The sequence below is a fragment of the Corapipo altera genome, unplaced genomic scaffold (genome assembly GCF_003945725.1).
Source record: "Corapipo altera isolate COAL_440 unplaced genomic scaffold, ASM394572v1 326, whole genome shotgun sequence".
Taxonomy (NCBI): domain Eukaryota; kingdom Metazoa; phylum Chordata; class Aves; order Passeriformes; family Pipridae; genus Corapipo; species Corapipo altera.
In genome coordinates, this window is record NW_020884945.1 from 432,800 (window position 1) to 458,320 (window position 25,521).

At 53.0% G+C, this 25,521-nt stretch overlaps 1 protein-coding gene across 2 annotated transcripts in view; it reads left to right on the plus strand.

Moving 5' to 3' along the window:
• LOC113956177 (probable E3 ubiquitin-protein ligase MID2) overlaps window positions 1-25,521 on the plus strand; it is a 75,998-nt gene that overhangs the window by 17,794 nt on the left and 32,683 nt on the right. For both annotated transcript variants that reach the window (XM_027662423.1, XM_027662424.1), the window contains exon 2: window positions 336-1,057. In XM_027662423.1, coding sequence (XP_027518224.1) covers window positions 392-1,057 — 666 coding nt within the window. In that variant the 5' untranslated portion in view covers window positions 336-391. The remainder of the gene's footprint in view (window positions 1-335; window positions 1,058-25,521) is intronic.

A 25,521-nucleotide genomic window follows, 5' to 3' on the forward strand; every position in this document is an offset into this window, starting at 1 on the left:
GTCCAGGTCCTTCCCTGGCTCTGCTTGAAGGTGTCAGGGCAGCTGCTGCTGCACGTTTCCCATTCCTCCCTACGGCTCTTGTCCCACTGCTCCACAGCGGTGGTTTGGCTCAGGGGGATGGTGGGGTGAGACACCTCAGTGAGAGGCTTCAGCCACACTGGTGCACTTGCAGGGGCCTGGCTGGGCTGTAGTGACAGTGTTGGGGTGTAAAGAGTGTTGGGGTGTTGCAGGGGTGACATGTTTGACCTGCCTGGGTGCCTGTTGCTGGAGGAGAGGAGCTGCCCAGGAGAGTCGCTGTCGCTTCTGTCTCATGTCTCTGCTCTCCTCCCTCTCAGGTTCCCGACCACCTTCCCTGGTTTTTCATGCTGAATCAGGATCGTGTTAACTAAAGATGGAAACACTGGAGTCAGAATTGACCTGCCCAATCTGCCTGGAGTTATTTGAGGACCCCCTCCTGCTGCCCTGTGCCCACAGCCTCTGCTTCAGCTGTGCCCACCGCATCCTGGTGTCCAGCTGCTCCTCCAGCGAGTCCATTGAGCCCATCACCGCCTTCCAGTGCCCCACCTGCCGCTATGTCATCTCCCTCAACCACCGGGGCCTGGAGGGCCTCAAGAGAAATGTGACCCTGCAGAACATCATCGACCGCTTCCAGAAGGCCTCCCTGAGCGGCCCCAACTCCCCCAGCGAGAGCCGCCGCGAGAGGACCTACCGCAACAGCCCTACCATGTCCGTGGCCAGCGAGAGGATCTCCTGCCAGTTCTGCGAGCAGGATCCACCCCGGGACGCTGTCAAGACCTGCATCACCTGCGAGGTGTCCTACTGTGACCGCTGCCTGCGGGCCACCCACCCCAACAAGAAGCCCTTCACCAGCCACCGGCTGGTGGAGCCGGTGCCCGACGCGCACTTCCGTGGACTCACGTGCCTGGAGCACGAGAACGAGAAGGTGAACATGTACTGTGTCGCTGATGACCAGCTCATCTGTGCCTTATGTAAACTGGTGGGCCGCCACCGGGACCACCAAGTGGCATCGCTCAGCGATCGCTTCGAGAAGCTGAAGGTAAGGAGCTGGCATGGCTGTGGCAGCGCAGTCGCCCACAGGAGCTGTGTCTGCCAGTGCTCAGAGCAGGGTCTGGTTCCAGGTGCCCCAAGCAGCACCTCATATTTAAGCTAAACAGCTCCTGAAGGATCTTTGGGATGCAACTGCTGGGCTCCTCTGGTACCGTGGTATCAAGGAGGCTGAGCTGGGTCTTGGTCTTGCCATTAGGGCAAAGTGTTTGCTGTTTTATTTTCTCCTGCTGGCGTGTGTGTGCCGAGTCTGGGTGTTGGACCCAAATGCCATTGGGCTTCTAGGTGTCAATGTTGCTTTACCTTGTCCTGTGGGAGAGCTGGGATGGCAGAGTGTCCTGGGAGACCTGTGGCACCATCCCCTAATGCCGTAACCCTCGGGCCGTGCCTGCTCAGCTCTCTTGGAGGATGGGAGCAGGACAGGTTGGACTGTGGCCATTTCCTCTGGGAAAGCTGCTCCACAGTCTCCCAGTCCACGGGCTGCAGCACATGGAAACCTCCCACTGTCCATAAATCCTCCCCTGCAGGCTCACCCTGTGCCTGAGGACCACTGAGCCCTAGGAAGTGCTCTGGGAATGCTTTTGTGTCCCCCTTGAGCTGGCTTGCTCAGAGCTTTTCCACTGTGAGAGGGAAGGCTCAAGCTCTGAGCCTTGGGGATGAATGGGTTGGGAGCAGCCCTGTGGAGAAGGATTTGGGGATGCTGGTAGGTGAAGAACTGGACATGACCTGGCAATGTGTGCTCACAACCTGGAAATCCAACTGTGTCCTGAGTGCATCCCCAGCAGTGTGGAGGGAGGAGGTTCTCCCCTTTTGCTCTGGTGAGATCCCCTAGAGCACTGGGTCCAGTTTTGGGGCCCCCAGCACAAGGAGCACATGGACCTGTTGGAGCAGGTCTGTAGGAGGCCACAGAAATGGTCCAAAGGCTGGAACCTCTCTGCTAGGAAGAAAGGCTGAGACAGGTGGGATTGTTCAGTCTGGAGATGAGAAGGCTCCGGAGAGATCTTAGAGCCTCTTGCAGTGCCTAAAGGGGCTTCAAGAGAGCTGGAGAGGGACTTTGGACAAGAGCATGGAGTGACAGGGGAATGGCTTCACACTGGCAGGGGGCAGGGTGCAGGGTTAGATCAGAGATTAGGGAGAAATTCTTCCCTGGGAGAGTGGGGAGGCCCTGGCACAGGTTGCCCAGAGAAGCTGTGGCTGCCCCATCTCTGGAAGTGTCTAAGGCCAGGTTAGATGGGGCTTGGAGCAACCTGGGCTAGTGGAAGGTGACCCTGCCCATGGCAGGGGTGTGGATTGGGTGGTCTCTGAATGTCACTGCCAACCCAGATCCTTCTGTGACCCAATGAGGCAGTGTCGGAGCTTCCCAAGCGCCTCAAACTCCCCTTCTGTCCTCCACCCTCCTATGGGATCTCAGCACTTTGGCTCCTTGCAGATGCCATCCCTGAGGGGGCTGGCCTGAACACTTCTGTGTCTCCCAGAAGGACCTTGCCTTGAGAGGATGAGGTGGCTGAAGGCTGACAAGGATTTGAAGGCTTCTGAAGATCTCCCCATGGTCCCATTGTCTGGGGTCTTGCTTCCGCTGGAGCATTTCCAGCAGTGGGAGCTTTTCTCTAGGACAGCCCACCTTTTCTATCCTAATCCCCCTGGGCTGCAGTGGCAGAAGTGATGCCTCTCCAGCCCTTTCACTCATGGCACATATTGATCTGAACTGAGTTACTGTTCTGCTGGTCTTCAGGAGGGAGCTAACAAACTTCCCAGGATCCCTCCAGAGCACTTTGAAGCTCAATCTTTATGTGGGGGCTGTGGTTGCAGTGAATGTGATGTGAACCTGCATGGATGATGTTTGCCCTATATAAAGTTTGAAATCCCTCTCTGTCCCCTGTGCAATCTGCATGAGCCTGCAAAAAAAAAAAAAAAAAACCAAACCACGCTTTTAAACCCTTTTTTTTTTTTTAATATGAAAAAAACTACAACAGGTCCCATCTGAGGTCGTGCTGCTGAGGCTGTGGCAGCAGTCATCTTCCCATTAGAACCCTGCTCATGCCTTTCCCAGCTGCTGCTTCCTTAGTCTTTTCTCCCTTCATGTACCATGCTTGTTCTGACCCAAAAGTGCTTTTCTTGACTCTTTGTCCTGTTCATGTTTGGAACAAAACCCCTCTCTCTGCTCTCATGGATTCTGAGGGCAGAAGGAATACTTCTGTTGCTCCAGCAAAAACACAGAAGGCTTGAGTTTTTTTTTGTGCAGACCAGATTATTTTTTTTCTTCCTTGTTCTTAAACAGACTGATGCCTGGAAAGAAATCTTCCTAGATGTCCCAGTATGCTGGGCTGGTTTCCCACCTGCCCCTCTCTGAACTCTCCCAAACCTGCTGCACGGTGCCCAGTGCTGTGACTAAATGCCCATGACAGTATGAGGAATGGGTGGTGGGATGTCCTGGATGTTGGTTTTTTCTTCCCTGTGTTCCAGCCACGAGCTTTGGCTTTGGGTCAGTGCTGCCAAATGGGGTCTGGGGGGAGGCTGGGATTTGCCTGCAGCCCCTGATGTGCCCATCTCCCATCACATCATGTCTCACCTAAGCTTCCTCGGTGCATGGAGCTGTGCCAGCAGCCCCATCCGTAGTGCAGGACATTCTTTTTCCATGAGGAGATGTTTGCAAATTGGAAACCTTCGAAAGCAATGACCACGTATGTTTGCACACAATAAAACCTGGGCAGGGAAATTAAAACCTTGGAATAGTCCTCCCTGATCTGGTCCATGCCAGCCACGCAAATCCAGCTGAGGAAGCTTTGCAGGTTGCCAGAACACCTTTTTTTTTTTTTTTTTTTCTTTTTAAATAACAGTCTGAAGTGATTTTGGCTGTGGAGGGAAGCTCTCCTCTGCTGCAAACATTCTTCCTGTGCTGTTCATCCTGCCCAGCTCCCCACTCACTGCAGGGCTGGAGCTGGATGGGGAGCAGGGGTGAGGGTGGCCACAACTACCTAGGGGGGACCCTGGTGTGTCCTTCCTCTGGCTCATCCTCTAGCACATCCCTGTCTCTAGCTGTGCACTGGTTGGGCTGGTTCTGTGTGTCTCTTTTCCTAATGCTCTACCTCTGCTGCAGGAATTGCTTGGCATCAATGCTGGGCTTTACCAGCAGAGCCAATGTTTGCTTTATCATCTTTGTGCCATCTCCTTGCACGGGCTCAGTCCACAGCTCTGGCCACCACACGCTCCCTAGCAGTGCTCAAAATCCTTGCAAGTACCCGAAGTAGTTGAAACCCTTAAAAAGGTGCTGGTAGGATTCTGCTGCCCCTGCAGGCCTGCCCTGTGTCCTGTGCCCACGGCAGGGCTCTGGCCCTCCACAGGATGTTGTCGGTGAGCTCCGTGTCTGCTCCCAGAGCTGCATGACACACTCGGGCAGCCAGCAGTGAGCAGATGCACTTAATCCCTGGCTTTGATCCTGCAGCTCGAGCGAGCTGGAAACGCCTTTCAAGTTGGATTTTTTTTGATGGAAAATTGGGTTTTTGAAGTGAGTAACTTCCTGTTGTCAGAAGGACTGTGCTTTCCACAGAAATCTTTGGTGGGGAATTTTTTTCTCTTTCTTTAGAAGAGCTGAGTGCCTGAAACTGGACTGTTGTGTATAGACCAGAAACCTCCTCCTAGTGCTCCCCTTCCCTCGAAGCTGGTTTGTCATCCGAAGTCTCTAGAGTGTGCCAGCAGCCTGACTTCCCTGTGGATGCTCTCCAATGATCCATCTGTACTGTATTATACACCTCCACATGTTGTAGGAACCGTCTTTAATCCCTTTAACACGTGTGATGGGTTTATTTTGTGCATCCTGAACCCCAGTTGTTCATGCTGTAAAGATTCTGGCCAGGGTGAGCAGTTTTCCGGATTTAAGCAGGGACCACCTGGATGCTGGGCAGGATGGGGCAGAGGTCGGAGCACTGGAGCGTGTCCGGGAGCTTTCTGAAGCTGGGATGCCTGGGATAGATGCAGCAGCATTCTGTTCTGCTGGGAAGGTTCGTGTCAAGGGTTATCAGCTGCAGAGACAGTGAGGGAAGGGAACAACAGCTCTTGGGGTAGGAAAGTATCTGCAATGGAGTGGCTCCTTCCCAGTGCTGTGCTGACATGCTTGGAGAGCTGAGGAGATAATGGGGGATGAAATACTGATGGTAGTGTCCTGCAAGTGAGGGCAGGTGTGGCACCCCATGAGTGATGTGAGGATGAGGTGAGGGGCATGAGGGTGTCCTCAGAAAGTGGACCTGAGTTAAGATGGCATGTTTGAAGGCATCCTTGTATCTCCTATCCTCCCGCAGCCCACCCTCGAGGTCAGTTCCTGCCCTGAACCGCCCATTGTGAGCTCTCGGAGGTCTGGGGTGCCACGTGGGTGTGTCACTTGGAGTGTGCTCTTCTCTGTGTGTCCTTGCTCAGCCGTGCACTGCCTGTCCCGCTGTCCTGTGCAGCACCTTGTGTGGTGGGTGAAGCATCCACTGGCAGCATGGACCAAGCTGGCTCCTTGGTGGCAATGGCCTTTGCTTCCCAAAAGTTTTCTATGCTGTGGGTGCTAAAACACTGGCACATGTTGCCCAGAAAAGCTGTGGCTGTCCCACCCCTAGAAGTGTTCAAGGCCAGATTGAGCAGGGCTTGGAGCAGCCTGGTCTAGTGGAAGATGTCCCTGCCCATGGCAGGGGGGTGAATAGATGGTCTTTGAGGTCCCTTCCACCCCAAACCATTCCATGATTCTCTGATTTCCCAGTCCAACAGGCAGCACCCGTGCTCCGACTGCATGAGCTTGGCTGGGAGTGGTCCAAGTACATCAGGATGCTGGTGCTTGTTTTCCCTCTCTGTGGGTTCAGGAGGGGTCGAGATGTTGAATGCAATCAGTGACAAAGTCATGCGCTGGCTCAGCTCGCTGGCTGGAATTCGACATTAAAGATGAAATTAAAACTGTGTGTAGATTAAGAGCAAAACTAATGGCCTGACCTAGATACAGCAAGTGCCCAGGACGGCAGTGCGTTATCTGCTGAGTGGAATCTCAGCCAATTATAAATTCAGATTGCTTGAAACTCTTAATTGCCACCCTCTCTTCAGTGCCTGCCGGAGTCCTGCCTGCACCGCAGTGCCGCTGCCGTGCTGGGGCCAGCACGGGGTTACACAGAGGGATACAGCAAGAAGGGGTCTCTGCAGAGCTCCAGCTGGCTCTTCCATCCATGATTTGTGCTGGAAGGAGTGTTGGAAGAAAGGATTTTGCCTTAATTATTGTCTGCTGTCCGTGGCTTCTCTGTGAGCTCTGCTCCCTTTGAGGAGCCAGAGAAAGGGCCAGCTCTGAGGAGGCTTTTCCTCTGCTGTTGCTGAGGCTTCTGTGGATTGACAGGTTGGAAACATGCAAAAGAAAGAGAAAAGCTGTGTCTTATAACACTTACATCCCCCCTCTTCTGGAGAAAGAGCCATGAACCAGCCAGAAATCCCATCCTCTGTTACTGGCCGGAGCAGCACTGCCTCCCACGGGGCTGTGAGAATGGGACCAGGATTAACAAAACCTCCCCGAGCTGACAAATTGTGCAGAGAGCTGGTAGTGATTCCAAAGCTTTTAGGAGAGTGGTGGGGTAGAAAATTGAGAAAAACTCTCCGTCGTGCTGCCACGTGGGACTTGTTCACCTGGGAGCTGCGAGCATGTTCCCACTAGCGCTGGGTGAGTCACGGATTGCTGCTTGATTTATCATTTACTGCACTGCCATGGGGCTCAGAGGAATTTCAATGCCTGTGTCTGTATTCCTCCACACCAAGAAGAGTCAGCCGGGGACGAGGGCTGCAGTTGTGACTGCTGAGACTCCCACGCAGCAGATGGGGGCTGTTCCCAGCAGGAACAGAGCTTTGGTGGTGCCGGAGCTGTCGGCCCCTGAGCGCTGAACCAGACAGACATGCTTTTGCTGCTTCACTTCCAGACTCCTTGGAGGAAGGGATGCAGGCCCAGCTGAGGCTTGCTCCAGGTGGGGAAGGGGGGGGGGGGGGGGGGGGAGCCCCCCCCCCGCTGTGGGGATGCTGGAAGAGGATATGTGGTCTCCATGGGTGCTGTAGCCCCAGCTGTGTGGGCAGTGGGGCTTTGTCCTCCCCAGCTCAGCCATGGTTCAAGCTCCCCCACAACACCAGGTGTTTTTAGTGTTATCTTGGGACAAGTTTGTCACCTAGTGACCTCCCTGAGCAGAGGGACCTGTGCCACACACCAGGGTCCCCAACACAGGGCTCTCATCCCTGTTGCTTCCTTCTCAGTGCCAGAGCACCCAGAAGACCCAGAAGATCCTCCTGCCTCATCCTTGATGCATCCTGCTTAAATATTGATCATTTGGAGGTCACGGGGGCCAGGAATCAGCACTGAGGGCTAGGATCTTTGATAATTTTTTTTCTTCTCAGAAGTCTGCTTTTTGGGGAGGGTTTGGATTTTTTTTCTTATTAAGCTAAGCTGTTATGGGGATTGAGATAGCAGAGCTGCAAAACAGTGTTGGTTAGATTAATCTCTCGCTTTTTTCCAAACCTACACTCACATCCAAGATGATTTCAATGTTGCTATCTCAAGAGCAGCTTGAGATGGAAAATGAAAGCATAAAGCTGTGTGAAAATCACTCAGTGATGCTGTGTTTGGGATGAGGCTGGAAGATTAATCTTCAGCTTTGTGTCCTGGGCAAGCCAGGACTGGAGTCCGAGGTCTGTGGAGGGAGGAAGATGGTTGGCAGATGAGATTATTTTCAAATAACAGGTGTCATCTTCTTTGATCAAAGTCTCCCCTCCAAATGCCCTAATTTCAGAAAGTGGCTGGTATCAGTCTGTTCACCCGTTGCATCAGCCTCAATCAGTAGGAAGTGATGAAGGTGATGGTTAAGTATGTACATGAATTCCACCCTTTTTGGGCTCGATAAACCAAAATGTGTGGTTCTTATCAGATCTGTGAGTGTGAAGATAGTGGGGTGCAAGATGAGAAGGGCAGATGAGGCTGATGGGGCTATGGGGCTTGAAGGGTTGACTTGTTCTGGGAAGATGAAGACACCAAGGAAGGTGCCGTTAACCCTCTGGAGAGGAATCTGTCCATGGGCTGTGACATGTCCATGCTGGTCCTTCTGCCATCGCCCCGGAGTTTTTCAAGCCAGTTTATGTTCCCATCAACCTTAATCTTTGCTCCACTCGTCCCTTGGCACATGATTTCACAGATTATGTTTTTTCCCCCTCTGTTAACAGACTTGTTAACAATATAGACACTTTTATGTTAGTTTTCTTTGTAACATCTCTCTGGATGCCTCAGTTCTGTGTTATCTTTTGCAGTTTCTGAATTTCCATTCAATCCTTGTTCTTCTCTCCGTGGTTTCTTTGCAATACAAACTCTGTGAGGGAGAACGTACCCCTGTGCACACTGTTTCCTTCCCAGAACGGGAACTTGTGCTTCCTGAAACCACTGTGAGCCGTGTTCTTTTCAGGCCTTCTGGTTTGTGGTTGTTTGAAGGGTGTGAGCTGAGCTTCAGTTCTTTCACTTCCGCGTTTTAAAGTAAGCTTAAAAAATAGTAAGGAAAAGGATTAGTGGGACTCCAGGTCCCACGGGAAGTCCCAGCAGTGGTGTGTTCCTTGTGTGGGAGGTGATGCTCTACCACCTCAGCTGTACCTGGTGGTCCATCCCTGGGGAGCTGCTTTTTTGGGTCCTCAGATACATTTTCTGCTCCTGATGTTCCTGTAAGCTTGGTTTGCTCCTTGCAGATCCACCCTTTGCCCAAGGGCAGGACACTGTTTAAGGCTGTTTATCCTCAGCTCCTCTGCAGCGCTCCTGCTTCCAGCAAGCTCATGCTACCTATGCCCTTTTATCCCCCCTTTTTTTTTCCTTATTTTTCATTGCTTTTATTCGGAATTTTCCATTTCTGAACATGTAGGTGTGTTTCCCTTGCAACACTTGTATCCCAAAACGTGGCCTTGTGTTTCTGCAGAAGGGTCTGGTTACCTGTCTGCTCCTCCCTCCCACAGCTGCAGGTTATTGAGCAGAAATGCCTCCCTTTCACGTGACCCTCTTGCACTGAGGGGCTGAGAGGGGTGTGAGTCTCCATCCTCCTCTGTCCATCGGCTGTGTTTGTGGAGAGCTCACAGCCACTGCATTATCTACTTTATTTGGATTTTTTTCCCTCTTTCTGCTCCTGGCACTTCAGGTATGTCAGTGACAAGCCCTGCCTGAAGCCAGACTGTGATGGGTAGAGCTCAGTGGGATGGGGTGAGGGGTCTCAGGATGCTTGTGCTGGAAGGTGCTGCCCTGTGAGCACCCTCATTTGAGGGAAACAAAGACCAGTTTCTCTTTAAGAAAAGTGCTTAGCCAGCAGTTTCGGAGGGCATAGCCCTGCTCGGAGGCTGGGCAGCACTGCTGCCCCAGGACCATCACTGGGATGTGGGGTCGAGTGGAGGGGTTGTGCTGCCCACTTGTGCTCCTGCCTGCGTGGCACAGGGGCTGTGTGCCCTCAGCGTGGGGCTGTGTGCCCTTGCAGCTCCTGGATTGCAGGGTGGCTGCTGTGAGGCCACCAGCCCTCTCACCCAGCACTCACCTCCCTAGGAGATGGAGAAGGAGCAGTGCTTTCCCTCTCCCCCTGCCTGGCACCCCCAGCCCTCTGCTCCCGAAACAACCGAGGGCTTTGCCGAAGGATTGATATTCCTGCCCTGAGTAGCTGTTGTTTAATATTCAGGATATATTGTGCGTTTGGGCACAATGAATATTCAGGAGAGGGAATGAGCAGAGCTCAGCTGATGCCTCTGGCTGAGCACTGGGACTGGGGCTGGCTCTCCTCAGGCTCCCTTCAGCCATTCCCGGCGCGTGCATCCATGGAAAATGGGTCCCAGCAACGTTCAGTAGCTTTAGGAATTTGGAGAGTCGGCTACGTGCAATTGAGCATCAGATGAATTTCTCAGCAGGCTCGAAGCCCTGCTCTGCGATGCTGAATATTGCTATTATTATCACATTAGCCACTGAAACACCTGACAAGTGTAATTAAGTGATTTTACCTTGACAGCTGATGTGCTTTTTTTAAAAAAAAAAGCCAGCTTTGAATATCCAATCGGTGTAGTTTGATGTGCCCCTTTATAGACATCAATGTGCAATAGCAGCAGTTCTGCTGATAAATCCTCCTGTGTTGGGTGTGGAGGTGGGTCTCAGGACCTTGAGGAGGGGGGGGTTACCTTACCCAGGGAGTGCCCCAGCTCCTGGCTGGTCCCTGGAGTGTCCTACCTCCTGCTTTGGGCTTTCGGGGTCTCCAGGGAAACCATTCCCTTGCTGAAAGGTGCTCGTGGGCCTCTGTGGAGCTGGACATGCCCCATGGAGCTGGCAGAGTCCACTCCCCATCAGAGCTGTGACCTTTCATTTGACCTTAAAGGTCTTTTCCATCCCGAAGGATTCTGTGAGCTGTGGCAGATCAGCCCACCTGGGTTTGATCTTTATCGACAAGCAGGTAGGTCTGTGGTGAGGAAAGCAGAGGTGTGTCCCCAAAATCTCCTGAGCTGGCTTCCTGATGAACAAGTTCTTGCACCTCTGATGTTGTTTCTGAGCTCTTAGCTGGGTGGTCCGTAGGAGGGCACATCTGGAGGAGCTGGAGAGCGCTGTCCTTGCAGGATGTCATGACACTGTGTTGCTGTACAGCGTGCAGTGTGTGCATACAGCATCTGTAATTCTGATGTGTGATGCAGAGCATCATGTCAGGAGGTGGAAGGGCCACCGTGGGCTGTGCAGCTGGGCTGGGTGGCAGCACTAACAAGGCAGTCAATCCTCAATCCCCCTGACCTGCCAGTCTCCTGCAATGGGCTCTGGCCATGCACAGCAGGATTAGGGCTGCCCTCAGGTGTTTAAAGTGGAAGCCGGGTGACCATTTTGGGGCATAGATCAACATCCTTGGCTCTACTGCCTGGAGCAAATGGAGTCTCAGATGTGAGGAGCAGGGATATTTCCAGTCATCTCCCTCTGTATGGTGTGGATCAGGCGTTTTGTGGTCCTGCCTGTTGCCTTTATTTGGTTAGTTTGGGAGCATGTTTTGCTTTGATGGGAACATGCCCAGCAGTGTTCTTAGGAGGGGATATCAAGCACCACCAGTGGCATGAACTCCCCATGGCTCTGACATCACCAGCCCTGTGCATGTGGTGATTCACCAAATGTGCTTGAGGATGGAGAGATCTGGGCAGCTGAGGGCAGGACGGGCTCCTGCCCCATGACCAGAATAAGTGCAAGTGGCCACAGGTGGCCAGGGAACATGGTGGGATGCTCCCAGCAGGAAAACCCTTTTCCTCCTGAGGAAGCTATTGGATAGATCTGCATCCCCTGCCTTGCCCTGCACCCTGCTATCTCCTCTGAGTGTGGCCCCATCTGAGCGCTCCAACTTTTCCAAGCACATTTGCTTACCAGGAGCTGGGATTTGGGCATTTTAGTGTTCAAAATCATCACGACCTGCAGCCAAATCCTTGTGAGCTGGCTGAACCCCCTTTGTGCTCTTATGGGCATCTCTGATTTATGGGATAAGCTCAGCAAATAGCGTGCAAAAAGGTGTGTGCCATGCGGGATGTGCCAAAACAATAAATCCAGATTCCTCCCTTGTTTCTCCAAAGGACTTTTGGGAACCAGGCATCCGGCATCCAAAAGAAAACACGCACGGGTTGTCTTTCAACATGAGCTCTTTGGCTTCGTTTGTTTATTTTTATGATGAGGATGATTGGAAACTAAAGGCTGGGAGATGAGAGAGCCCGGAGCATGTGCTTGCTGCAGCTCCATGTCCTGGCTGGAGTCTGGTGCTTGTGGCGGAGCGATCCATAAAAATCCATCCTGTAATGGAAACCACCAAAAAAACAAGTCCCCTCTTTGGCCTCCCAAGGAAGGAGCTGTGTCCTGCCTGAAGCTCTCCCAGTACTGTGGAGGAGGAGAGGTTTCCGACTGGTTCAGGGGTAATGGGGCTGCAGGGTGGCAGCTGATGAAACCCAAATCTCTTTCTGAAGTGTGTTTTTAAAGGTTCATCTCAAAGTAACTCGCCCTGAGTACTTCCATACTGCTTAAAATGGTGTTTTTCCTGGATGAGTTGTCCATGGAACCATTTTTTATTAACTGGATGGAGGTTTGTGTGTTTATTGGGTGCAGAAGTTGAAAGTGGGATATTCCCTGACAGCTTCTGCAGGCGTAAAGCCACGTGAAGGTCTTGGTAAGCTATGAGCCTGTGGCAGGGTCAGGAACCTTGATGTTTTAGGAGACTAATCACTAAGTTAAAGCCAGGAGAATCCAAATTTCTCTTCAGCCACACCTGGCTTCCAACAGCAATGCCTTTGTTAGCAGAGACTCCTGACACTCAGATCCAGCAGGAAGCCAAGCAGGCTGGAAAATGGAAGGATGCTCAGAGAGGCTGTTGTGGAGAAAGGAGCTGGGAGCGAGTGGGAATGTGTTTTAGGAATGCTGTTTGAAACGTGAACTTACCAGTTTTGTTTGGAATGTGCCAGGTGGGGACAGAGCAGGTTATTTATGCATTGGAGGGGTGGAGGTGGGACACACATTGTGGCTTTAATTGCTTTCTCCTCCCAGACGCCGTCAGACACCGACATGGGGACTACAGGGTGTTGTCCTCCAGTGGCAGGGTTGGAGAGAGGGGTGCAGCAGCAGGGAGTTGCTGAGATCTGCATCCTCTCTGCTTCCAGGGAAGAGATTTCTCTCTCATGATTCCTTAGCACCACTGGCTTGGCAGCTGGAACTTGCACCTTGGGCCATGGCCTCTTCCCAGGCTTTGCTGATGCTGCTGGGACATCCCTCAGTGAGACCAAGACCTGCTGAGAAAGTTGCAAGAGATTCTGTCTTTCCTGGGAGTTCTGTCTCTGTTGGCTCTGTCTGAGAAAGACTTTAATCTTTGCCAAGATCAATTAAATTGATTTCTTAAGACAACAGGTGTGGATGCTGTCCTTGTCACTGCCATGAGCTGGCTCCCGGGACATGTGGTCCCTCTCATGCTGGCTGGACAGGCTGTGTTCCTCCAGCTCTGCTTTGGGCTGCAGCCCCCCAAACAGCTCTTGAGAATCACCTCCTGCTCCCAGCTCGCCTGTGGCAGATTCTTGGTTGCTCTGCCTCAGTTCCCCATCATTAAACCTGCACTCTGTGCACTTGGCCTCAGAGAGGCAGAGGATGGCTGAGAGGAGGGCACAGCCAGCTCCAGGTTTCAGAGCTCAGTTGGTGGAGGAAAGAGCTATTGATTTTTCTCTGCCTTGTTTTCAAGTGGAGTTGTCAGTTTTCCAACCAAAGTTTATGTGCTGTTAATGATTTACTGTCAGCCTCTTGTTTTAAGGTCTTGCCGTTCAGCTTTCAAGAGGTGAAGTGTGTAGGAGTTGGCACCCCGGAGGCAGGATTGAGGGCAAGATCCTTTCCACCTCTTTGGGTCATTTGTTGTCACATCAAAGAGAGCAGAGTATTGTGCAGGAAGGCGAAGAGGGGCTTCATTTGCTCATTGGGTGCAGGGACCTTTGGGGTCGCGTTCTGCCTCGCTGTCTCTGGAGAGCAGTGGCCATACTGGAGGTGTTCCACCTGCCCCAGAACACATGGGTGGAGGTGGATGTGTCCCCACCCTTGGCCATGCTCTATCTGCTCTTCCAGGGCAGATGTTAATTGAGTTCAGGTAATTTATCATTCATTAAGTAGAGGGAGAGTCTTGCCTTCTTCTCTTGGTGCATCTTTCACTCCATCTCCTGTATCTCAAGTCCAACCTATAAATGGAGGCTGAATCACATGTGTCTGAAGCCAGTGAGAGGGCAGTGTAGGTTGGATGGGGTGGGCACTCAGCCACCCCCCAGCAGCTCTCACAAAGTCAGCCAACACTTGGCAGGTGTTTCATGGGCCTTTTGGTCCTTCTGTGAGGTTTTACATGCCTGGAGAAGTGATGACTTGCTGTCTCCGAAAGGGCTGATGCTCCTGCTGGGAGAAGGAAGGGTGAGTGCCCTGTCCCCTCCCGTGCAGGTGAGGATGCTGCTGGCATCAGCTGGAGTTTGCTTGTGCCAGATTCCCCCTCCTGCATGGCTGGGCTCTTCCCCAGTCCCTCGGGAAGCATTGATCTGCCGACAAAACCAAGGCATTGCGACACCCGCTGTCTTCAGACACCCACTCCACTTCAGGAGGCTCTGGAAGTGGCAGGACACAGGCAAAGTGTGAATCCTGGGAACTCAGTCCATCTCCAGGGGCCATGTAGCAGCACATCTGCTTCCTCCAAGATGGGATGCCACATCTGCTCGCCTGGCAAGGTCAGGCTCTGCCTGCTCCCACAGCATCTGTGTATCCACATCACGGCTCCCACGTGGCATCACACTGCTGTGGCACTCAGTGAGGCCCCACTTTGGTGCCATCCCAGTGACAAACTGCTCCTGGGATGCTCTCGGGCTTTCTGTGCTGTTGGAATGCCAGCTCTGAGCACTGTGTCAGAGATCCACAGCTGCTGTGGGTCCCTTTGCAGTGCCACGGGGTCTGAGGGGGCTGGTGCTATTCCATCAGTGCTGAAACAGTGCTGGGGTTTTGCTTTAATCTTATAAGTCATGAGAAGAAAGGGTGAATTTTGAGGATTTGACAGCAAAGCTGTGCTACAGGTGTTGCACCCGAGGCTGAAGGCTCGTCCTGCCTGGCCCCAGCTGTGAGTGTGAGGACAAGCCATGTGCCAGCTTGTCCACCCGAGGGGTCAGAGCTTTTCCCATAGGGATACCCTTTCCCTTCCCATAAGAGCGTGCTCCTGGGCAGTGCTGGGCTGGCTGATGCAAACGAGTGCCAGTTGCTTGGGATGGGAGCGCTGCACAGAGAGGAATCCGCTGTCGGTCCGTTGGCCGATGCTTCCGCTGCAGACAAAGCACTGGTTATTTATTGCTTGGTCTTCACCTCGGTTTGGCTTTCCTTGGGCACATCTCCCACGCTGCTCACGGAGGGTCTGCCCCCCTCAGGGGAAGCCCACCCCACAGCATTCCCAGCAGCACATGTCCCCACAACTCTGCTGGGCTGTGCCGGCGGTTTTGGGGTGGCAAGCACTGCCAGGACTCACTGGGCATCCTTATTCCTCCTTCACCTCATCGCCATCTCTGAGCCCCACAGCCTGCCTCAGGTGTAGCGTGGTTGTTACCCCCTGGAAGAAGAGAAATTATTGTCATGGGTTTGTTTTTGTGGTATTCCCAGTGAAATGGGAGGGAAATGCCTTGTTTCCCTTCTCGCCAGCCCACAGAGGTGGTGGTGTGGCCACTGGGAAAAAAATCCATATTAGAGTTTAGGACTGGGAGGAGGGTGGCACAGCCCTGGGACAGGTCGCAGGGAATCAAGGGCTTCATCCTCAGCAGGAACCCTCTTTGCCCTCGTGCAATGCCCCTGCCTTGGGAAGCCCATGACTCTGCCCAGGACAGCATTCACTCAGCCTCTTCTGCATCATCCCTTGTGTCAAACCCAGCCCTTCCATTTCGTCTGATACTGCTTGATTCTTAAAGCTGCGATTTTGAATTTCACAGTGTTCCTTGCCAGTCCCAGCAGGAAATATGTTTGGGACCAGTTGGGAAACAGAGGGGGGGGAAAGCTACCAGAAGGGGTTTTTTTCGCTTCTTTGATCTGTATTTATTTATTTGTTTATTTATTTATTTATTTATTTATTTATTAGCAAAAAGCACAATGAGAGCACAACGTGTCTCCTGCAATCTCTTTGCTGCTTGCTGGGTGTTAGAGGATGACACCAGCTGGGTTGGTAGAAAAGTCTTAAGAAAGAATAATCCCAAAGCCACATTAGCAATTAAACATGTCACTGGCTGAACTCTGGAGTTTAATCCATTTTCTCCTTTTTTCTCCTCCTTTTTTTTTTTTTTTGATTTTCTCTTGTTTCGTATCTGAGTTCTGGTTGGAGGCCGTGCCAGATGGAGGTTGTGCCTCAGACCGATGCTGAGTTATTTTGTATTCCACTCAGGATTAATTAATGTGATACATGAGTGACTCCTGGGTGGTGGCTCCGCTCTGAGGGGGCACGAGGTGGGTCAAAACTGAGGGCAGGGTTTGATACCCTGAATTAGTCCTAGAATCATGGAATCATAGACTTGTTAAGATTGGAGGAGACCTTTAAGATAACCAAGTCCAACTGTCAACCCAGCACCATCACCGGCCCACACTGACATCAGGGGAAGGTTCACATTCCATGTGAGGACACATCAATGCCAAGCATTCCTGTCCTCCACCAAATCCCTCCTGGGATGACAGAGATGCTCTAACTGAAACCCCTCTTAGCAAGAGGCACAAATAACTGGGGTTGTTCAGAAAAGGAGACCCAGATGGGACCTCTTCTCCCAATTAACAAGCAACAGGATGAGAGGAAATGCCCTCAAATTGCTCTGGGGAGGTTTAGGTTTGATATTAGGGAATATTTTGTCACAGAAAGCACTGGCACAGGCTGCCCAGGGCAATGGTGTAGTCACCATCGCTGGAGGTGTTCCAAAAATGTGTGGATATGGCACTTGGAGACATGTTTTGGTGGTGAACATGGTGGTGGTTGGACTTGATTATCTTAAAGGTCTTTTCCAACCTTAACAATTCCATGATTCTATGAAATGTCCCATCTTGGCATGTTGGAGCCTGCTCCTGCCACCTTCCTCCTCTCTCTTGCTGCTTTCCATGTTTCATCCCTGGAATGAGTCCTGCAGTTCCCCCAACCTGTGGGTAGTGGCAGCCCCTGGCGAGGTGCTGCCCTCAAGCACGTTGTTGGAAAAGATTAACTTGTAAATTATCGTTGGAACCAGCTCTGCTGCTGTGGCCCTGCTCACAGTGTTTCCACAAAGGAACTGAACGGTTCCCTGGAAGTGTCCAAGGCCAGGTTGGATGTGGCTTGGAGCAACCTGGGCTAGTGGAAGATGTCCCTGCCCATGGCAGGGGGTTGGAACTGGGTGGTCTTTAAGGTTCCCTCCAACCCAAACCATTCCATGGTGCTAATACAGCAGCACAAACAAAGCTCCTTTTATACAGGACCAGAGCCTTGGGAAAGAGAGTTAGGAAGCTGATGTGGGAACCAAACCCTTCCCATTATCTTCCCCCCATTCCATGGCATCAGGAAGGTAGGAGGGGGCATTCTCCAGCCTCACCTGCCCCCAGGTTGGGTGGCAGAGGCCCAGCTGGGGGTTTCACACCCTTTCATCAAAAATTGGTGCAAGCAGAGTGGAACACTGTGAACACTGTGGGTGCCTGGGGGGTCCTTCCAGAGAGGTGGCCTCGGCACCGAGCTCCATTCACTGCTGGGCTGAGGCACAGGGAGAGCGGGGAAAATTAAGGAGAATAGAGAGTAATAAACGTGACGGCTTTGGAATAATTTAAATCCGAGTCATGCCCAGCCAGGGAGTTTATCTTTCAAGTTGCTGAGGACTTTCAAGTTACACGGCTGAGCTTTGTGTTACCTTAGGTAAGTGAAGGCATCCCTTACACCTCTGCTAATGTCGGCAGCAAGTTATTTGGTGCTCAAAATCTGCCTTTTAACTGTTGTAAAACACTGTGATTGGAAAATAGAAATGAAATGCTAATGGGACTGTCCCAGAGCCCAGGCTGAGGCCTCTCACGGAAGCTGTGTGCTCACAGCAGCCTTGCCAGCACATAAATCCATGGCGTCAGAGGGAACAAAAAGTTCCTGTTGGCAAAGATTGGCTCTAAAGAAAGATGAGGGGACTGAGGGGGGGAATAAAGGGAAGAAAAGCAAATTAGATCAAGGTTCAGTGAGTGACCCTTGGGGTGGGGGTCTGCCAGGAGGATCAGTGTGGGAAGGTAATTCTTGTGCCTTGACACTGCTCAGTGTTGAAAGAGTCTTTTGACCCATGGGTGGATGTGCAGGAAAGGGGCTGCTGGAGCGGGATGGGGCCAGGAGCGGGCAGGGGGATTGGGCTGGGAGAAGGCAGGAAGCAGGCAAGAAAGGGGCCAGGAGCAAGCAGAGGGAAGAGGCTGAGAGTGGGCAGAGGGAACAGGCGGGGAAGGGGCTGGGAGTGATCAGGAGTGGGCAGAGGAAGGGGCAGGGAGCAGGACTCCTGTGCCAACCTTACATGATAAGAACTCAGGATCTGCTGCAGAAAGCCTCCTGGGTGCCTTGGCTGATGCAGCCAAGCTCCTGCTGCAGTGGCAAAGGGTGTGAAGAGGTGCGGCTGTGATTTTCCTGGATGTGAGAACTCCTGTTGTACCTTCCATGTGCATAGTCCTCCTGAGGTGTTGCTGAACTTCTCTGGGAGGTGCTGCAGGAGTCTTCAGGCTTTCCAGATGGTCTCTCCCTGCCCATTGGCTTTGGGAGTCATCCCAGAACCCCAGGATCCGGGATGCTCCATGGAAGTGCCTTGAGTCGCTCCCTGTGCTGGTGATGCCAATCAGCTGCCCACCAAGCCAGGTCCCAGTGGGACTGCAGCTGGGGTGAAGGGTGCCACTGGTTTAAGTGCCATCCCAGTTATCAGGGAGGGTTGGGAAGCCCCTGCTTTGGGAGGAGAGGGGATGTGAGAGCCTCAGCTGTCGCATCAAATCAAACATCCCAGAGCTGGTATGTATGTTATGCTGAGACTTTGGAGAGAAGCTCAAACACTGACTCAAATCCACTCCGAAGGCATGGAAAAAAAAAAAAAAAAGCAGGAGGCAAACAAAGCAAACCCACGAGGTGTTTGTTTATTTTCTGGAACTCTTGGGATTTTCCAGCCAGCCTCATGACTCCCTCGGGCTCTGACTCACCAGGACAGAACTGATGCCTGCACTGGGCAGGCAAGATGCAGGGCAGGGGGCTGTGGGGCAGGGTCTACCTGGGGGCTGCTGCTCACCCCTCGAGATCCCTCATCTTGCTGCTGCACCCCAGCGATGCCCACTCCAGCTTGGCCCTGGTGTGTTGTTCAGGGAAGCAGCTGGATGCTCTCGGTCCACACTGGGAAGCCTCGTGCGTGGGGAGAAGGTCTGTGTGTGTAAGGAGGGAGTGGTGCCCACGCTGCCCCTCGACAGCCAGCCCAAGGGTCTGTGGGTGGCCCACGATGCTTCAGGCTCCCCTTTACCAGTTGGACCATAGAGCAAATCTGTTTTCTTTCTGCTTCCCTGTGCCTTGGAAGTATCCAGGTGGATTTGGGGGGTGAGCTCAAAAGGAAGCGATGAGCTCACCCAGCCCAGCACCGTGGACTGTGACAGGCAGCAAAGAGCCTGCTGCCTGCAAGGGGCTTTGGCAGGTGTGCAGGTGAGGGCTGTGCTGATGGCAGAGCTTTGCTGAGCACTCAGAGGCCAATTTTAGAATCATACTTTGTCAAGGTAAGCCTGGACTGAAGGGAAACCCTGGCTGGGAGATAAGGCAGGGAAGGTGTGCAGCGTGGGGTGACTGGTGTTGGATCAGGGATGGAGGTGAATGGAAGAGCAGAGCTGTTGGCCACGCTGCCTTATCCCAGGGCCTTTCCCACTGGTGACAATGCAGAGATCTGCTCCCTGCAGGGACTCTCCCCATTACTGTGGCTGCTGGCAGCTGGCCCCAGCAGATTCGGAGTGTGACCCATCGTGTGCCCTTGGGGCTCCCCAGGTGCTTAGGGGGGAAGCTGTGCCTGAAACGCTGCTCTGGTTGTGATCAGTGCAGGGTTTTCAGCATGGAGCAGATCAGGTCTCGGCAGTGTCCAGGCTCAACTGGGCTTTTTTGGTGGGCACCATGCCCGTTGTGCTAGAACAGGGGTGCCAGGCATCATGAAATGTATCTGCACTGGGCATAATCTGGAGTTGATGGGGGGTTCACCACCAGCTGGATCACGCTCTGCTCCCTGCATTTCAGGGCATCTGTTATCCTTGATTCAGCAGGCACAGGAATCCTGGGGCTGTAGGAGCTCAGTTTGGTCTTAAATACCAGCTTTGTGCCCTTTAGTGACTCAGAAGGCCAGAAGCAGAGAACACCAACACTGGTTTTCTGTAAATCTCATGGTTTTCTGTAAACCTCATGGTCCAGGGGACGCTGGGCTGCAGGTGATCGAGTGCAGGGGCTGGGGTACGGGGTGGGGTGAGTGAGAGAGCACGAGGCTTAATCCAATTTCAGCCCTCGGACACAGGCTGTGAGGGGCTGGCAGGCAGAGAGGGGGCTGAACCCGACAGGGGTTCGTGCTTCCCAAAGCTGCACGTAGCTATGGGATGCTTCCATGTGCTTTTATTGAGGAGTTTAAGGTCTGTTTGTTGCATTACCAGGTTCTGTCAGCCCAGCTGCAGGTCCAAGCCCAGAATTTGCTCTGTGGTTATTCTGGACTCTCACCTGCCCCTCAGTTAACGCTTCTCTGTGTCGTGGAGCTTCGGCAGAGTTATGGAAAGCTCTGGATTGTAGCCCTGCAGCTCTGCTCTGGCTGCACGTTGGGCAGGAGGCATTTGCCACCAGTACAGAGGCATTTGCCCTCTCCACATGCCCCGGGGCTGCAGCAGTGAGTGCTGTCAGGCCAGTTGTGCCATGTCCCTTTAGTCCATGGTGTTGCCAGTAACCTCACCAAATCCCAGCTCTTCAGGGTAACATTTTCCAGTGTAAAAGGGCTTTGGCCAGGGTGGAGTACCCATCCCTGTGGGGATTTGACAGATGCGTGGATGTGGCACTTGGGGACATGGCTTAGTGGCCTTGGCAGTGCTTGAGGGAATGACTGGGCTCAATGGTCTTAGAGGGCTTTTCCAACCTAAACACTTCTGTGTGACTCTTTGTGGGCTTTTGGATTCCTGGAGTTGTTTGGGGGTTTTTTGGAAAGGAGAAAAGGGCAAGCTGAGAGTGGCTGGGGAGGACAGCAGTGGCACTGGGGTAGTACTGGAGTGGCACAGGGTGGGGTTGCTGTATTTGGGGTGAGGGCTCTGGGGTGGCTCACAAGAAGTCCCTGGGAATGCTCCAAGGCCTCACAGCAGCTTGTCACTTTGGTACATTTGGGTTTTTTCCAGAACAGCTCACCCTTCCCCCAAACTTCAACCCTGACTGAGCCCTTCCTAGTGCAGAGGAGAGAAGAGAATTTTTCCTTATACCAGGAATGGATGGGTTTTTTTCTTGAGGAGCGAAAAAGAAGGGCTGATGGGAGCTTTGCACTTCACTGGGTGCAGCTTTAGCCAAGTTTGAAGCAGCTGGAGCAGGTTTTGGCATGAGCACTTACCCTGTGCTCGGCGTGAAGGCTCCAACAGTCCCTCCCCTCTGTGCTTCCCAGATGTTGTAACTTTTGGAAAAGTCTGCCTTGGGTTGATTCCTGGCCTTGCTTCTCAAGGTGGTCTGCAGGGAGGCTTGGGCAGTGCCCATCCAGCGGCACAGCACAGGGTAGGGAGCTCCCGGGATGCTCCACAACTCCAGCTGGCACAGGGCCGTGAGTTTGAGGGGATGAGGAGGGCAGCAGGGCTGGCTGAAGGCCTTGCTGGGCACATGGGCTCCCTCTTCGCTGCCCAAACCCGCTGCCTTCAGGCACTTTGGGGCACCTGCCAGCTCCACACTGTGTCTCTGGCCCCAGGGCAGCCGCAGGGGGCAGGGATGTTTGCTCCAGGAGGGAAAACCTGTTCAGGCATTTTCTCTCGTGCCTGTTCCCGTAAGACTCTGGTGCTTGTGTAATCCATGGGCCGGTGCCTGAGATCTGCTGGATAAGTTGGCGCTGTACTGGGGCAGCCTGGGAGCATGCTGGGATGTGCTGGAGGAGGCTGCGGGCTCAGACCCCTGTGCTGCTGTGGGGCTTGACCCGTCGAAGTCACCAGTGGTGCCTTGGCTGTGCCAAGGGAAGTGTGTTGGCTTTGCTTGCCCAGGATTTCTCTGCAGCAGCCACAGCGCCAGTTGGTGGGACTCTGGGATACAAAGGCTTTGGAAGTGCATTGTCCTTTCCACATCTCTGGAAAGTCCCCTGTATCACCCCACGTGCTCCAGGGGCAAAGGGGGTCCCCAGGCAGCACCAAGGCTCTGGCCGCAGCAGAAACTCCAAAAATGCCGTTTGTGCCGTTGCTTGGTGATGATTTTGGTGACTTTTTGGACTGTTTAGGCATTTTGTTTGCTTTTCCAGCAGCAAAACAACAAAGGGGGAAAAAGGCAGAAGGATTGGGACTCTCTGCTTGTGTCTGCACAAGGAGTTAAAGCCTTCTCCAGCGTCAGCACATTCACCCCGAGGCTGAGTTTGTACCCTGTGTGCGTCTATCTCAACATCTCCAGCGCTGGTTTGAACAGTCTCACCGTGGCTTTACATAAGCAACAAATCAGCCAAAATAAGCCCCATCCCAGGCAGTTGTTGGCGCATTGATTGTGCTTCCAAGAGAAACCCGAGGGTTTGTGTCCTCCCTCGCGCCGTGACCTGCCAGCACGGGCATGGCTGGGCCGGCTGGGCGGGAGCCGGGAGCGCACCCTGCGCTTGGCTTTCAGCGTTCCCATGATCTTGCCTGCTGCCCCCGCAGCCAGGTGCTGGAGCAGGGAGCCCGGAGCACCCTCAGAGCTCACCCAGCCAAGCATCTCCCTCTCGCCTCGATGTGGCTCAGAGCCAGGCCAGGGAGAAACTCAGGGCAAGTTCCCCGAGAAGCGTGGGATGGCCCGGCTGAGCACGGAGGTGAACGTGCCCCCGGCGGCTCTCACACGCTGCTGCTGGGAAGGTGGAAAAGTTGGTTCAGCGCAGGCACATCCCGCAGGAAGCAGGAGTTTGGGAGGAGGAGGTTATTCAGGCAGCAGCAGCCTCCATGGGCTTTACGCTTCATAAGATCACAGAATATCCGAGTTGGAAAAGACCCACCCCTTCTGCCCAGCTCCTCCTAGTTTTTCCATACGAATTTGTTCTTCTGCCAGGAGAGGTGAGGATGGGAGACCCTGGTTGTGGTGTCACCCTCCGGCCTGTCCCTGGTACTGCTCCTCGCCAGCCCCTTGCGAAGTGCAGCAGCCCTGTGGCAGGAGAGAGGAGGTCTCCCAGGGGGCACATTGGGCTTAATTGTCCCCATTCATCCCTGTCTTGCCTTTGCCAGCACTGGGATGTTTGTTTCTAAACCAGCCTTGGAGGCACTTCTTGCTCCCATGAGCAGGAACATAGCAAAGCCCCAATGGAGGAATGTTTTCCTCAATGGTTTCCAACGCTGCTCTCATCCATCTTCAGGGTATTAAGGGAAAGTAGCTGTTATTTCCTGCAGGCAGGCTGTTCTGTTGTCAATCCAGAGCAAACAAGGCTGCCAGGGCTGTGTGGGGACATGCTCCAGGATCATCCCAGCTGTCCTTGGTGTTCAGGCATCTTCTGGATCGAGAGGGCTTCATATCACTCAGTGCTGGGCTGTGCCTTCCTGCCACTGCTGCCTGCCCCACGACAGCTCCCTGCATCAGGGTCGGGTGCTGCTGGGAGCCACCAGGAGCTGCTGGGTGCTGCCAGGAGCCACTGGATGCCATCGGTGCTGGGTGCTGTCTCTTATTGCCCCTGGTGCCCAAGTGCTGACAAAAAGTGCGAGATTTGGGGCTGCCTTTCAAACCCTGACGTTTTGTGGCAATTAATCTCGCTATTTATATCAGCCTAATTAGCAGCCTTTTATTAATGTTATTGAGACGCCACAGTGCTAATTATATGTCTGCTTAACATGTGCTATCAGCGCTGCTCCAATCCAGTGTGATTCTGCCTGACATTATCCCACCATTAGCATTGTTTGTTGTGTGCTTCTGAAGATAATTTGATGTTCCTAATCGCTGCGATCCTCATTACCAAAATGTCCCCACGTGCCCAGGCTTTTGAGAGTGATGCCACCAAGTGGTGCATCTTTCCTGGGGATGTTTCTCTGGGAAATCTTCCCCATTTTGGGAGCCTCCTTGTCTGTCAGGCTCTCCCTAGGAAGGAAGGGAACCCTTGGAAGATTGTGCCCCCAAAAATAAGGCAAGTAGATCTTTGCTCTGGCATCTGCAGAAGCTTCTCTGGTCTTCTGCCTCTTCTTCTTCCTCTGCCAAGAGCTTAAATACTTAAAATTTGAGGAAAAAAGTAGCTGAAGTGTAGAGAAGTTGGCTTTAAGGGAGCTTTTCCGTGTTTTATCCTGCAGCATTGCCCACTAACAAGGTTTTCTTGTTCTCCCATGAGCAGCTGGCCCAGGAGCTGATAGCTGCAACAGCCAGGCTGTGGGAAAAGACCATCCACCCACCTCCTGCTGCCCACTGTGTCCACAGGGGGACAGGGAAGATGGATACAAGTGACTGATACTGGTGAGGGTCCCTGCTTACTCCCATGTACCCTGTACCCTGGGGCCAGCCCATCCATGCTGCCCTCCCATCCAGCTCCTGGAAAAAGTTTTAAACTGAGAGAAATCCTTCAATATGGAACAGGTAAAGAGATGTCTGTGATTCCTGACATTCTCCCACCTGCTGTTCCTGCCTCAGTGCACTGTCCCGTGGCTCCAGCTCCTCCAGCTGCTTCTGCAGAGATGGGGGAAGGAATAAAAAAGGCTCCTGAGTGTGCACAGGAGTTGGATCAACAGGGAATTAAAACCCAGCTGCTGGAGTGTTTGATCTGCTTGTTTGATCCTCGGAGCTGGAAGCTGAGTTTTCAGGGTACGCCGGGAGAGGGAAGGCACCGGAGTGTGGGCTCTGTATTCCCTTATCAGTCGTTGGCAGGCAGCTTGGTGCCCCCTCTGCAGCACGAGTCCCTGATGGGGGGGGGGGGGGGGGGGGGAAGGGGATGGAAAAGGGGGGGGGCAGTGGGAGTGAATATTTCAGGAGTGTTGGCAATGACTCACCTGCCCTGTGCCCTGCCGGGAGGGAGCTCAGAGGGGGCTCCCTTGGGCAGGTGATTCTGATGCACCACAGAGGTGGGATGGGTATCACAGACCTGGAGATGGTTATTGCAGCCCCAAAGATGGGTGTCACAGCCCAAGATGGGTGTCACAGTCCTGGAGATGGGTGCAGGCAGGGAGGTTTCCTTCCCTTTGGGTTTTTCACTGAGCTCTTCCCGTAGGCCAATCTCTCCCCATCCTTGGTCATTGTCACCCAGTGCCATCTCTTCTTCCTCCTCCTCCTCAGTCCTCACTCCTCGTCTGCCTCCAGCTCTGAGCCCTTCCAGCACAGATTGTCTGATTTCAAGCTCTGCCTGTTTGCAGCTCCCAGATGGAGGAACTGGCAGAAATAATCCATGGAGACAGGAGGTGGGTGCCAGTGCTGTGGCAGGTAGCAGTGAGGTGGTGATAGAAGCAGTAGAAGCACTGAGGAGCATCAGACACCAAATAAATCCCCGGGCTGGGACAAACAAGTGGGCTGGAGGCCGAGCCATTTGCAGATACAATTTATGCATTTATTGACAATTAATATTTTAGATATATATTCTATATTCTATATTATATATTTTATCTACAGTGCTTTGGCTCAGTAAAATTGAATGTTGTGTCCTGCTCACAGCATGAGTCAGGCTCCCCTTGGCTTGGTATCACCCCATCACTTGTTCCTGACCTCTGGTGCCAGGTCTGACTGATCTCTGCAGAATTCCATGCATTTCCTGCCATAATTTGAAATGCAGGAGCTTAAGCTTCACTCTCTAGCTAATTTTGTG